A 14268-nucleotide genomic window follows, 5' to 3' on the forward strand; every position below is an offset into this window, starting at 1 on the left:
GCCACCCACTCCCAGGGATTGTTGGTGTTCAGAGGGCAGGGTGTGTGTTTTTCAGAAGAAAGGGTATAGTCCAGCAGACAGGGCACTGTTTCAGAAAAGAAACAAGACATATGGGTCTCTATCTGCTATACTCTGTGTGGTATTGGATTAAGTGACTTTCTCTCTGAGTCCCTTGGTCTTTTTTTCTGTGAATAATAATAATTAAAAAAAATAGAGCTGTTGAAAAGTTTTGGAACCATTTTAGATCAGAAAATGCAGTTAGGACAAATCAAACAGTCCATGGGACCATATGTTGAGTGTGTTGACTTTTTCTATGGGAAATTTCTGAACATATTTTGGTTTTGGGTAAGGTTCCTTGCACTTTTGCAACAAAATGTGCTGGGATATTTAATATCTCATAAGAATCTGACATTTCAGCTTTTTGGGATGAAACCAAATTTAAAAATGTCAGGTTTGCTCACAGCATGAAAAATCCATTTTTGGCCTGGCCTAATAAAAATATTTACCCTCCTTTGAGAAACACTGTTATAGCCATGGGTGTAGAGAACATGAAATGGGCGAGTGAGAAAACAGTCAGCTCCAATTTTTCCAGTGGAGTTAAACTTGATTTTTACACCAAGGTGTAAGTGTGAGAAGAGACTCAGCTCCTCTGATTACTTTAAGTTGGGTCATAATTCCCAGTGGGATTATAGTCACACAGCTATTTATTGCACAAAGTTTTCTTTGATTCTAAGTAAAGTCAACGGATCTGTGTTCAAGTCTTACATAAAAACATAAGAATGGACATACTGGGTCAGAGCTAAGGTCCATCTAGCCCAGTATCAACTCTTCTGGACAGTGGCCAATGCCAGGTGCTCCAGATAGAATGAATAGAACAGGTAATTGTCAAGCAATTCATCACCTGTCGTCCAGTCCAAGCTTCTGGCAAAACATATAAGAAAACTTTTTTAAAAGTCATTATTTGTGAAGGCAAAAGAGTGAGATTGAGATGAATCATTCAAATAAATTTTCTTTCTTTCTTTCTTTCTTTCTCGAACACTTCCTCTTCTCTCCCCTTAAGGCCATTTCTTAATTTTATTTTCAATGGCTTGCACTTCCATGGGAAGTGATCTCTCAACTTCAGTTCGGATCAAATGGGAGCTGGAGTGTCTGAGGAATACATTTTCTCTTTGGCTCAATGTGATACATGATTTTCCAGCTCTGCAAAAATCCACTGGTGTTTGTTCCTTGAAGGATGGAGAGTCAGGGTGGGAAGATTCATTGTGGGTCTGTCCATTTTACACTGGGAAAATTGCTCAGACTACAGCTTGACCTGACAGCGGTGGCAGCTTCAGTGCCATGTGCCACCAGCCTCCTCTGGCTAAAGCCAAGGAAGGAGCTTAGTCCATAAGGGACAAATTGTCAAGGCCTCATGCTCACATAAATCAGGGATGGGCATCGTTTTAAGAACATGAATAGAATAGAATGTGACTCCTGGTTAGGAAGAAGATAATTCAGTGATAGAGTGTGGGGTATTGATACACAACTGCAGTTATTGCTGTAGCTCCATGAGCAGGGTGAACCCTCTTCTTCCCTGCCCCATCACTTCTCTTTCCCTCTAGTAGATGCATAGAGAATATCATAGCATGGGCCACCTAATTCATCTCTCCTTTCCTGGATTAATCCATGACCTCAAAGTAATAATTGCTATCTGTTACCTCTTACTAGCCACCAGAGAACACACTGGATGCGCACAAGTTAAAGACAAATATTCCCTTTGAGTAAAACAAGTGGGCTAAATATCTTCTTTAAAAAAAAACAGTTCTGACAAAAGCTGCATTTAATAAATCCCTTTGCAGATCAATTCCAACAGCCAAGGAAGAGTGGTTTCAGTGCACAGCCATTATGGATAAAAGCAAGGGGAACAAAGAAAATTGCACTGCAGAAGTTTGAAGGAATGGGAAGCACCACAGATGTAGCTACAGAACAAGTGGAAAAGCACTGAGGATTAATTGTGAAGAATGCGGCTATCCTGATGATAATCACAAGAAACATAACTTGCATCAGTGTTTGTGGGAAAGACTAGAGAGCAAGGTGCAGTATCCTTGCTGTATATTCACTGTACCATGGGGGGAATCTACTTTTGAAGTTCTCTGTACAGAAAGAAAGAAAGAAAGAAAGAAAGAAAGAAAGAAAGAAAGAAAGAAAGAAAGAAAGAAAGAAAAAGTTTTCTGAAAAGCAAACAGACTGTTGCTTTGTGTTTAGAGAAAGGACTACCTTTTCTGCTCTGATAAGTCTCCATAGCTCCACTGAAGTCTTCGTGCCCTACCTCAGATTATACCAGCTGAGAGTTCTTTGGGCCCCAGTCCTGTAAGACAATCAGTGATTTCCTTTCACCTCATAGAATACAGACTTCATTTCTATTGCACAGCTCAGCACAGGGATGTGATCAACTCTGTGAGGATACCTGGGACATGAAGGAAGTGTGGGTGTGATCAGCTACTGTGTTCATTTACAGAAGTTAAACTCCATTGATTTCAATGGAGATGCACCAGGACCAAAGTAAATTAATGTAAGGCTATATTAAGCACAGGAAGGCTGGGATTCTCAAAGGATAGCTAGCTAGCTAGCTAGCTAAATAGTCATCTCCTCATATAGGGGCATATTCATAATTATTAAATTATTTTATGTTGTGAGCTTTTTAAAACCAATCTGAATCCAGAGATATCTATTGCTGATTTACCTCTAATGTACAACAATGTACGTTGCCCTATAGCTGAGGACACTAGCACTACCTCTGACTTAACGCTTCTCATTATTAAGACCATGTTTTCATTTGCTTATAACTTTGCTAAACTTTAAATGTCAAGTGTCTAACCTCAACTGTATTTAATTTTCGTTTCTTAATTTTCAGCCAAAATGATTTATGCATTTTCAGTAACGAGGGTAGAGAAAGGCACATTGCTTTGCCCATGTTAAACTATTCTGATGACCTTTTTGTTGAGATGTTCTGGTGCCCACAGGCTGTGGCTCAATGATTTGAAATTTGGCAAGGTGTGGCTTTGATTCAGGAATGTGTCTTTTGCCTTCCTTATGAAAATCTGCCCAAATTTGGCAAAGCTATAAGCCTTTGACAAATTGCAGTTCTCACATGCTTATTAGAAACCTGCTAGAGCTCCACAACTAAATTTCACAAAGAGTCCCTTGGAAAAATGGTGAGTGATCAGGAATTAAAGTCTCCGTATCATGATGCATACAAACAGAGGGCCGAACCTTAGTTGGACCTTGAACATTTCCTACCTTGACTTAGCAGACTCAGTTATATTCTTGTAATAATGGTGTTTTGTGCCCGTGTGTATATATATATATGATTACATGCTTAGATTTCTTGTTTCTTTCTTTAAATTTCTCATTAAACACATCCCATGACAAATACAGAATGGCGAAATCAAACACTCATCACAGAATTCATCCTCCGGGAATTTGGGGATCTCCAGAAACTGCAGTTTCCTCTCTTCTTGCTGTTTCTAGTGATCTACATTGTGACCATGGCTGGGAACCTCACCATTGTTGTGCTAGTTGTGACTGATCGGCACCTTCACACCCCCATGTACTTCTTCCTGGGGAACTTGTCCTGCTTGGAGACCTGCTACAGCTCCACCATCCTGCCCAGGCTGCTGGCCAGTCTCTGGGCTGAGGACAGAACCATTTCTGTTAGTAGCTGCATCATGCAGCTTTACTTCTTTGGTTGCCTGGCTGGTACCGAGTGTTTCCTCTTAACCATAATGTCTTATGATCGGTATTTAGCCATATGTAATCCACTGTGCTATGCAGCTATAATGAACACCAGGGCTTGTATCCAGATGGCTGCAGGGTACTGGATAAGCAGCTTTGCCCACAACAGAATCATTGTCTATTTCATTTTCCAGTTAGTGTTCTGTGGTCCTAAGGAAATTGACCATTTCTTTTGTGATTTCACCCCACTGATCAAACTCTCCTGCAGTGATACCGACTTACTCACCCTAGCTGATTTCTCATTCTCTACCATATATGCCCTACCCCAATTTCTATTAATGCTGGCATCCTATGTTTGTATCATCACCACCATCCTGAGAATCTCTTCCACCACCAGGCAGCAAAAGGCATTTTCCATCTGCTCCTCCCACCTCATTGTGGTTACCACATTCTTTGGCACCCTGATAATTGTTTACATGGTGCCACCCATCAACACTCTAATAGATTTAAAGAAAATTTTCTCTGTCTTCTACACCGTTCTAACCCCATTGGTCAATCCCCTCATATATAGTTTCAGAAACAAAGAAGTAAACATTTCCCTGAGGAAATCTGTCAGGAAATTTTTTACCTTTATGAGGAGGCAAAAAAATTACTAGATTAACTTTTAGGTTCAAATGAAATGGGGATAAGTTTATTGAGTCCCACACTCAGCTACTGTGTTGGGAAGGGTTAGATTTGTGTTGGGAAATGCTGATTTCACCATACATGCACAAAACGACCAAAATATTATTTCCATAATAACTCATATGTATAGATAAGCAAAGTATCAAAAATGTTGCTAAGAACGTAAGAATGACTGTACTGCAGGGTTTCTCAAACAGAGGTCACCACCTGTGTAGGAAAAGCCCCTGACGGGCCAGGCCAGTGTGTTTACCTGCCTCGTCTGCAGGTCCGACAGATCGCGGCTCCCACTGGCAGTGAATCGCTGCTCCAGGCCAATGGGGGCTGCTGGAAGTGGCAGCCAGCAACACAACAACTCTGGAAGCTGGCTTTTGACTTCCATGGAATTTTGCACAGGTTCAGAAGTCTATGCTAACAGATCATTGTGTATATCATAGATTCATTGATTAAAAGGTCATAAGGGATCATTTTGATCATCTAGTCTGACATTCTGCTTAACACAGGACAGAGAGTTTCACCCTGTGATTCCTGAGTCAAAGAAGCACTGTACCTAGTTTATATTACATATGTAAAATAATAGCTGTGTGATAAACTCATAAACTACAAGTGATTATATCAATGTATAACAATATTGCACCAAATGCCAGTGTATATGGTACATCTTTGTAAAATTATATGATAAAAATTTCTTCCTATATTTTTATGATGAGAGATACTATTCTGTTTGCTTGTCTACCTATAATAAACACCAAATTAAAAACCTCTATACCTAGTTCAGCATTTACATGACTATATGCCTTCTTTCACTAAACATCCCTATAATGCATTCATTCAACGTTTAAAATACATTGAGACTCTGAGATGCACTGGCTGGCAGTATGTGATGTTTTGTTGTATCTTTTAGATATAATTTGCTGATTTGTTTAAAATGATGTTGTTGGCAAGATAAGTAACCTGTCATGTTGGAAGATGTAAGTAAGAAGTAAGAACATGTAATGAGAAACAAAAGAAAAATCTCTTTCTCTTGGAAACTTAGAAGCAGAGTGACCCAGGGCAACGTGACCCAGGAACTACAAATTCAGCAAGAAAATTGTAGACATTAGATGATTAATATTTGTGCATAAATAATGTTCAGGTTATGTAAAATTAAATGGATAATGTGTTGACTTAAGAATGGAGGAAAATTAAGCCATAGAAAATGTGCAAATATATGAAAATACATGTAAAATATGTATGCACATATACAAAATACATACGTAAAAGATGTATAAAATACATATGTAAAATACATATAAAATAAGAAAATGCATATAAAATGGACTGGAGAACAGGAGATCCAGGTAGGTGAGAAGGACTGATGTCATGGAGGAAGGAACGACTTTTCAATGCCCCGGAATGTGTTAACTTGTGCCCATTCACCTATTCTGTCTCCTCTGTTATTACCTGTGAGACAGAAATATATGTCCAAACACTATAAGTGTAACCCTTCTGCCCCTCTGAGTTGGCAGCAACAAGGGCCGGGTTCAGTATCCAGGGGTTCCGTTTCAGTAACACAATGCATAACCGGCTCGAGCCCCCACCCAGTGACCTGGGACACTCACATACCACACCCCCCTGGGCGCCTCTAGGAGGCAATACTTCCCCTCTCGCAAGCACGGAGTCTGAGTGTAGGAAAATCTTTTTAATAAAGGAAGGAATTAATGTGGCATCCCATTGGAGAGACACCACAAACAGGGTTATAACACAAACCATAAACAAAAACCCACCTCCAAGTACGTTTGGCACTGTCCTTTTTCCCCTTAGGGTTTTAAGTCCAATCACCCCAAAGTCCAACAACCCAAAAGTCTCTGGTCAATGCCACCCCAGAGTTCGAGAGTTTATCTGTAGAGGTCCCTCCTCCCAGCCTGGATAGAAAGGGGCACCTTACGTGGTCCGGGGCCAACTGCCCTGCCTCTCCGTGGGTTCTGCTTCCGCCTTCTCCACGAACTGCTCCGCTTTACCAGCCGCTCCACGCTGCTCCTCCAGCCGTCCTCAGAAACTGCTCCGCTCCACCAGCTGCTCTGCTCCATGAGCTGCTCCAGTTCTCTCTGCAAACTGCTCGGCTCCGCTCGCTCTGTGGGCCGCTCCACCCATCCCATAGCTACTCCGCTCTGTCAGCTGCTCTGCTGCCACCAGCTGTCCCGTGATCCACTCCAGCCGTCCCCACAAACTGCTCCACTCCGCCAGCAGCTCTGTTCCACAGTATAGCTTTGGGCTCCCCACTAGTTAGCACCGTACTCAGTGCTCTCAGCTCAGTGATTTTAGCTTTTTAGTGATTGTCAGCTCTTAGTGATTCCAGCTCATAGTAGGGGAGCCCCAGTGCTAGTGCACCATTAGCCCAAAGTGATTTCAGCTCAGTAACATGTATTTAAAGTCTTAAGGGAATAAAAAAATCAACTCTGACAGTCCACAGTGGAGAGAGAAGGGGGTGCAACTGGTGCTTCTGGCTCCACAAGAAGACTGCACCACCAGGCACAAATACCTGTCCCCAACCTCTCTCAATTCTCTGGGTTTTGGAACCCATGTCCCATGTCTAGCCAGTACCACCGAACTGAGGGTGAGCAATTTGTCACCAAGCAGTCCCACAGCTTGGCAGTCTGGGATAGGGTAGGCGTGCCTATGCAAATACACTCTCTGAAATTCTTTCCACCAGATGTCAGTGTAGAGCTTATCCTGACTCTGCTTACATCCTCCCCCCAGCCAAGAATTTGTCTTCCCGACAAATCACATTCCCTACTATACCACTTATTGGTCCCCTCCAAAAGGCATTAGATAGCCCACTTTAGCTTTCACAAACCTGTGTGCTAAATGTATAGGCTCCTCACTAATCACCCCAGGTGCATCGTAAGTTAACCGTTTCACTGGTCTTATTACCCTGTCTCGCCTATTGAGAATCTCTGTTGCTATGGTAGAGGGGACATCCTCTTGAGTGACGGATGGGGAGGTTTCCTGTGAGTTCCCCTCGGGTACTGGCATAGGCCCCTGCATTTCTAGTTCTAACAGTGGAGGGTCGCAGGTGCTCTGGACATCCTCCATCTGTATGTCACCACTGTCCAATAGTCTGTGTAAGTCATTACACGGGGGTCCCACCAGTGGCTCAGGGATGTCAGGAATGGGCCTAAATACTTCTGCCATAGGGTTTAGGGCGGAAGAGGATGTGCTCTCTTCTGATTCAGAAGATTGAGACTGAAATCTTGTCTTCATCCCAGGATACACCATGGTTGTGTCTTCCTCCTCAGACTCACTGTCAGATGTGCTGAGTAGGGGTAGGTTAGCTGCAGGAGGCCGGCTGTCCACGTTGGAAGGCGGCTTTGGTACAGCACCTTCGTTCTGCCCGGTTGCCCTGTTGTGGCCCATCTCATAAGGGCTGCCTACCAATTCTCCCACAGGAAGCAAAAGGTTTCTATGCACGGTTTTGGTCTGCCCTGGACCCTCTTCAGGTTTGATCTTGTAGACCGGCAGGTCTCCTAGCTTTTCCTTCACTAAGTAAGGTATTGCCTTCCATCTGTCAGCTATCTTGTGCTTGCCAGCAATACCCAAATTTCGCAGCAGGACTCTGTCCCCTGGCTGGAGCTCTTGCAGACGCACCCTAGCATCATATCGCTGTTTGTTGCGGTCTGCGTTCTTCCGAGCTGCAGATATAGCTAAGTGATAAGCATCCTGTAGCTTTTCTCGTAGTCGGGATACATATTGCTGATGGGTTTCATAGCTATCGCCATCCTCTGATACACCAAAGCACAAATCTATGGGTAGTCTTGGTTCTCGCCCAAACATCAAGAGATATGGGGTGACCCCCATAGCATCGTTCTTTGTGGCATTGTAGGCGTGCACCAGAAATGCAACATGTTGGCTCCAGGTTGCCTTCTGCTCTGGCCGCAAAGTCCCTAACATATCCAATAGGGTTCGGTTGAACCTCCCTGGCTGAGGGTCACCTTGTGGGTGGTAAGGCGTTGTCCTCGACTTTTTAATACCTGCTATCCTCAGCACCTCCTTCAGAAGGTGACTCTCAAAATCTCGTCCCTGATCTGAGTGTATCCGGGCTGGGAATCCATAAACTGAGAAATATTTTTCCCACAGTACTCGAGCGACGGTAGTGGCCTTCTGATCACGTGTGGGGTATGCCTGTGCATATCGCGTATAATGGTCGGTCACTACTAGAATGTTCCCAATATTCCTCTTGTCTACTTCTAAGGACAAGAAATCAATGCAAACCAGCTCCAGAGGTTTGTTGCTGGTGATGTTCTTCAGATATGCGGCCCTTGTGGGCAGAGTTTTCCTTTGAACACATCGAGCGCAGGTGTCACATTTTCTGCGAACGTCTTCGGCCATCCGAGGCCAATAGAACCTACTGCGGATAAGTTCCAGGGTCCTCTCCATCCCTAAATGTCCAAAGTCATCATGCAGGGCCCTCATGGCCAGGGCTCTGTACTCTTTTGGCAGCACTAGTTGATTCCGTTGCTTTTGTAGAGGGTCTGTGGTCACGCGGTGTAGCACTCCCTGAATCAGTTTCAGTTTGGTCCATTCTCTCAATAGTAGTTTACCCTCTGGGGTAGGTGGGACAACCGCAGCTGGGCCTCGCCCCTCTCTTTTGGCAAGTAGTGTATCACAAATGTCAACATCTTGCAGCTGGGCTTCCTGCCAGTCAGCTGCATTGAGCATGGGCAAGGGAGATTGGTCCAAAGCAATATAGTTCACTGAAGCAGAAGGCACGCATTCAGGGGGCAGGCCCAAAGCTTCAGCAACACATCCATGAAGGCTCTCAGGGGCCTCCGGCTCTCGGCGACTCACACTGCAGATAGCTCTCACGCCATCCGTGGGTATCACAGCGACATCAGGTGCCTGCGGACGTCTGGACAAGGCATCTGCATCTACATTGCTCCTCCCTGATCGGTATTGAATGCTGAACTCATAGCTAGCCAAGGCGGCCACCCATCTCTGGCCTGTAGCATCCAATTTAGCACTTGTTAACACATAGGTCAGTGGGTTGTTGTCTGTCCACACCTGGAACTGAGCACCGTATAAGTAGTCTCGAAATTTCTCAGTGATGGCCCATTTCAAGGCCAAGAACTCCAGCTTGTGGATGGGGTAGCGAGTTTCACTGTCAGACAGTCCTCGGCTGGCAAAGGCTACCGGTTTGCGTTTGCCTTCCACTTCCTGATACAGTACTGCTCCCAGACCCTCCAAACTGGCATCAGTATGCAGGATAAACGGTTTGCTTGGGTCAGCAAAGACTAGGATGGGAGCATGAGTTAGGCAAGTAATGATTTCCCGAAAAGCCCTCTCACATCTTTCATCCCACCGCGGCCCAAATGGTTCGAAGGGGCCATAGTGTCTCTGCAAAGGAGGCTTTGGAGGCCTCCGCTTATTCTGGGTCTTAGATTTGTTCTTGTTGGACTGGTATCCCCTGGTAAGATCATTCAGAGGTTTTACAATCGTAGCATAGTTCTTCACAAATCTGCGGTAGTAGCCACTAAATCCAAGAAACGTCTTGAGTTCTCTGTAGTTACTGGGACGTGGCCAGGTAGTGAGTGCTTCTATTTTATCGGGGTCAGTACTCACACCCTCTTGGGACACGATGTGACCTACATACTTCACTGAGGTTTGGCAGAACTGGCATTTATCGATTGAAAGCTTCAAACCGTATGCCTCCAACCTATCGAGCACTTTAAGAAGTCTTTCTTCATGTTCCTCCAGGGTTCTTCCAAACTCAATCAGGTCATCCAAGTAAACTAACACCTGCAGTAAATTCATGTCTCCCATGACTTTTTCCATAAGTCGTTGAAATGTGGCAGGGGCCCCAGAAATCCCTTGTGGCATGCGTTCGAACTGGTAGAACCCTAACGGGCAGATGAAGGCTGTCTTCTCCTTATCCTCTTCTCCCAGAGGGATCTGGTAGTATCCACTCCGAAGATCCAACACAGAGAACCACTGACTACCCAGCAAACAGTCCAAGGCATCTTGTACTCGAGGCATGGTGTATTGATCAACTGTAGTGCACCTGTTTAGGGTGCGGTAGTCAATACACATCCGGATTTTTCCACTCTTCTTACCAATGACCACAATGGGTGAGGCATAGGGGCTATGTGACTCTGTGATGATACCATTCGCGATCAGCTCTTGAAGATGATGGCGCACGTCTTCCATCTCAGAGAGGGCAATCCTCCTAGACCTCTCCCTGAAGGGTCGGGGATCTTGTAGCCTGATATGGTGTTCCACTCCCTTTGCACATCCCACGTCCCACTCATGTAGTGAGAACACCTTGGATCTCTCGCAAAGCTTCTTCCTCAGGCGATCCTTCCACTCCTCAGACAGCGGTGAGTCCCCGAAGTCAAACTTCGCAGGATCTATCATTGGAACTTCAGCTTCACACTGGGGTCTCACAACGCTTTCAGGCTCAAAGATGTCTGCAATCTTCTGCCCTGGTTTTACAAACACATCACGGCGTGTTTCATTAGCAACCAGTATCGTCACCTACTCCTGGGCTTCAGCAGGTAGGGTTATGACTCCACTGAGAACCAGCACTCCTTCTGGGAGCCCTCCCTTGGTTGGCTGCTCTACCACAGCTAATGTTCCCTTACTGCCTTTTAGGCAGGTACTCCTGACAATCACCTCCTTTTCTGACATGGCAGGCACCACTAAAGGGACCGGGCCCGCATACCTCAGTGCTCCTACTGGCAGATCAGGCATCACTTTTCTTGTGTCCTCAATTTTTCTGTAAGCCGCGGCACAGTGTGTGTGTATCACCAAGGTGTTCAAATATTGGTCTCCTGCTTGCTGTCTGCAGTAATCAGCCAGTATCTTAAAGAGGCTGGAGTTGGTCCCTATCAGCACAGACACATCAGAGGTCCCTTTCGGGTCAGGGCATATTAAGGCAGCGGTGTCTACCTCTTGCCTTACCCCAGCAACCTCCTCTGGGAATTCCAGGTGCACTATGACATACCCTTGATAGGGGTATTCATCCATGCTGAGGCCACACAGACCAATGCCAGTCAGTGGCTGTATGGGCAGGTGCCTAAGCATCTGCTGGTAGAATGACTGAAATATAATAGTCACCTGAGATCCAGTGTCAAGCACGGTTTTACACTCCGCCCCTTCAATCCTCACCATGACCTCTGCTCGAGGCCCTACCAGTCCTGCAGGGATCCCAGCTGGATGGTCTCTTCTGGGGGAAACTTCAAATCCTCTAGGCCTAGGTGGTCTCTGTCCCCAGACCTTCTGACAGCTACTGGATCTCTTCCAACTAATCCTCAGCTTTTCATACACTAAAGAGGGGTTCTCTTCCTTATGGCAGTTAGCAGCACTGTGCCCATCCTGACCACACTGGTAGCAAAAGAATTGTCCTTTCCCCATTCAGCGAGGTGGGACGGTGACTCTAGATACTGACTTCTCTATCGTCACAGTCTGAGGCTCCTTATTCCTGGAAATCTTAGCTTGGTCAATGATGCTTTGCAGCTCAGCTATCCGTTCTGTCAGGACTTGCATTTGTTTGGCAAGTTCCTCTGTGGTGCTCACCATCAGTACACTGGCCATTGGCGGTGGCGTCGTACTGGCTGGTTCCAATGTTTGGGCTTCCCAACACTCGGTGGCCGCCTGCCTTTCTTCTTCTTCCCTGACCTCCTTTATCAGCTGGGAGTAACTTGGGGGATGTTCCTGCCGTTCTCTTAGTCGGAGGTGAAGTAGGATCGAGTTCTGATACTGGGTCCCTCTTACAACTTGAGCCAGTCTGGTCTGATCCATCTGCTCAGCAGTCACTGTTCCCCTCATAACAGCTCTCTGAAGTAGTCTCTCCAGCCTCTGTATATAGGCTGAAATTTTCTCACCCCTTTGCTGTTGGGAATTAATGAATTTACAGTAACTGTCCTCAGGGCCCTCTACGCTCCCAAAGGTATTATCAAGGGCCTCTAGGCAGTCCTTCACACTGACCTCAGGGTCAATGAGCTTCAGGGTGCGAATTACATCTAATGCTGGGCCACTAAGGCTCTCTATTAGATATCGTCGCTTTTCTACATCGGGAACGGCCCACTCCCGCAGCATTTCAGTAGTATGCTCCGACCAGAGTTCAAACTCCTCTTCCTCATCAAATAACCTTAACTTACGACAAGAGTTCGACGTAGCATAGGCCAACACAATCTTTTCCAATATATGCCCCAGTGCGTTTGCCCAATCATAGGCTGAATCTGCCGCCCCTGAGCTAGAGGCTGCAGGACTGGAGCCCAACAAACCCGACATATTAGCCATTATACAAACAGTAGTTTCCTCAAAATATAAACACAATTATTTCCCATTACAGTGGAACACTCAACAGGTGCTTGCGAGGGGTACTGAGCCAGGTATCCCGGACGAGCCCCCAAAAATGTAACCCTTCTGCCCCTCTGAGTTGGCAGCAACAAGGGCCGGGTTCAATATCCAGGGGTTCCGTTTCAGTAACACAATGCATAACCGGCTCGAGCCCCCACCCAGTGACCTGGGACACTCACATACCACACCCCCCTGGGCGCCTCTAGGAGGCAATACTTCCCCTCTCGCAAGCACGGAGTCTGAGTGTAGCAAAATCTTTTTAATAAAGGAAGGAATTAATGTGGCATCCCATTGGAGAGACACCACAAACAGGGTTATAACACAAACCATAAACAAAAACCCACCTCCAAGTACGTTTGGCACTGTCCTTTTTCCCCTTAGGGTTTTGAGTCCAATCACCCCAAAGTCCAACAACCCAAAAGTCTCTGGTCAATGCCACCCCAGAGTTCAAGAGTTTATCTGTAGAGGTCCCTCCTCCCAGCCTGGATAGAAAGGGGCACCTTACGTGGTCCGGGGCCAACTGCCCTGCCTCTCTGTGGGTTCTGCTTCCGCCTTCTCCACGAACTGCTCCGCTTTACCAGCCGCTCCACGCTGCTCCTCCAGCCGTCCTCAGAAACTGCTCCACTCCACCAGCTGCTCTGCTCCATGAGCTGCTCCAGTTCTCTCTGCAAACTGCTCGGCTCCGCTCGCTCTGTGGGCCGCTCCACCCATCCCATAGCTACTCCGCTCTGTCAGCTGCTCTGCTGCCACCAGCTGTCCCGTGATCCACTCCAGCCGTCCCCACAAACTGCTCCACTCCGCCAGCAGCTCTGTTCCACAGTATAGCTTTGGGCTCCCCACTAGTTAGCACCGTACTCAGTGCTCTCAGCTCAGTGATTTTAGCTTTTTAGTGATTGTCAGCTCTTAGTGATTCCAGCTCATAGTAGGGGAGCCCCAGTGCTAGTGCACCATTAGACCAAAGTGATTTCAGCTCAGTAACATGTATTTAAATTCTTAAAGGAATAAAAAAATCAACTCTGACAGTCCACAGTGGAGAGAGAAGGGGGTGCAACTGGTGCTTCTGGCTCCACAAGAAGACTGCACCACCAGGCACAAATATCTGTCCCCAACCTCTCTCAATTCTCTGGGTTTTGGAACCCATGTCCCATGTCTAGCCAGTACCACCCAACTGAGGGTGAGCAATTTGTCACCAAGCAGTCCCACAGCTTGGCAGTCTGGGATAGGGTAGGCGTGCCTATGCAAATACACTCTCTGAAATTTTTTCCACCAGATGTCAGTGTAGAGCTTATCCTGACTCTGCTTACATAAGTAAGATTAATTCTGTCTTAAATTGTATTAAATAAAGGTAAAACTGATTAAGCCTAAATTGGATGGACATATGACGCCATTTCCCACTCTACACTCCCAACAATGTACACAATTTGATAAAAAAGGTAAATCCCACATAAATGCTCTCATCTCTGCTTTGTAAATTAATTTAGCAAAGGTGTGACCCTCATACAATAATTATTGGAGCAACAAGCCGTGGTATGTCAG

At 45.8% G+C, this 14268-nt stretch overlaps 1 protein-coding gene across 1 annotated transcript; it reads left to right on the forward strand.

Annotated features, from left to right (window-relative positions):
- The first annotated feature begins 3404 nt into the window (after window positions 1–3404).
- On the forward strand, window positions 3405–4370 carry LOC127030797 (olfactory receptor 1020-like). Its single transcript, XM_050917534.1, has one exon. The coding sequence runs from the start codon at window positions 3405–3407 to the stop codon at window positions 4368–4370; it is 966 nt and encodes a 321-aa protein (XP_050773491.1).
- Window positions 4371–14268: the final 9898 nt, after the last annotated feature.

Source organism: Gopherus flavomarginatus, chromosome 11, assembly GCF_025201925.1.
Source record: "Gopherus flavomarginatus isolate rGopFla2 chromosome 11, rGopFla2.mat.asm, whole genome shotgun sequence".
Classification (NCBI taxonomy): Eukaryota; Metazoa; Chordata; order Testudines; family Testudinidae; genus Gopherus; species Gopherus flavomarginatus.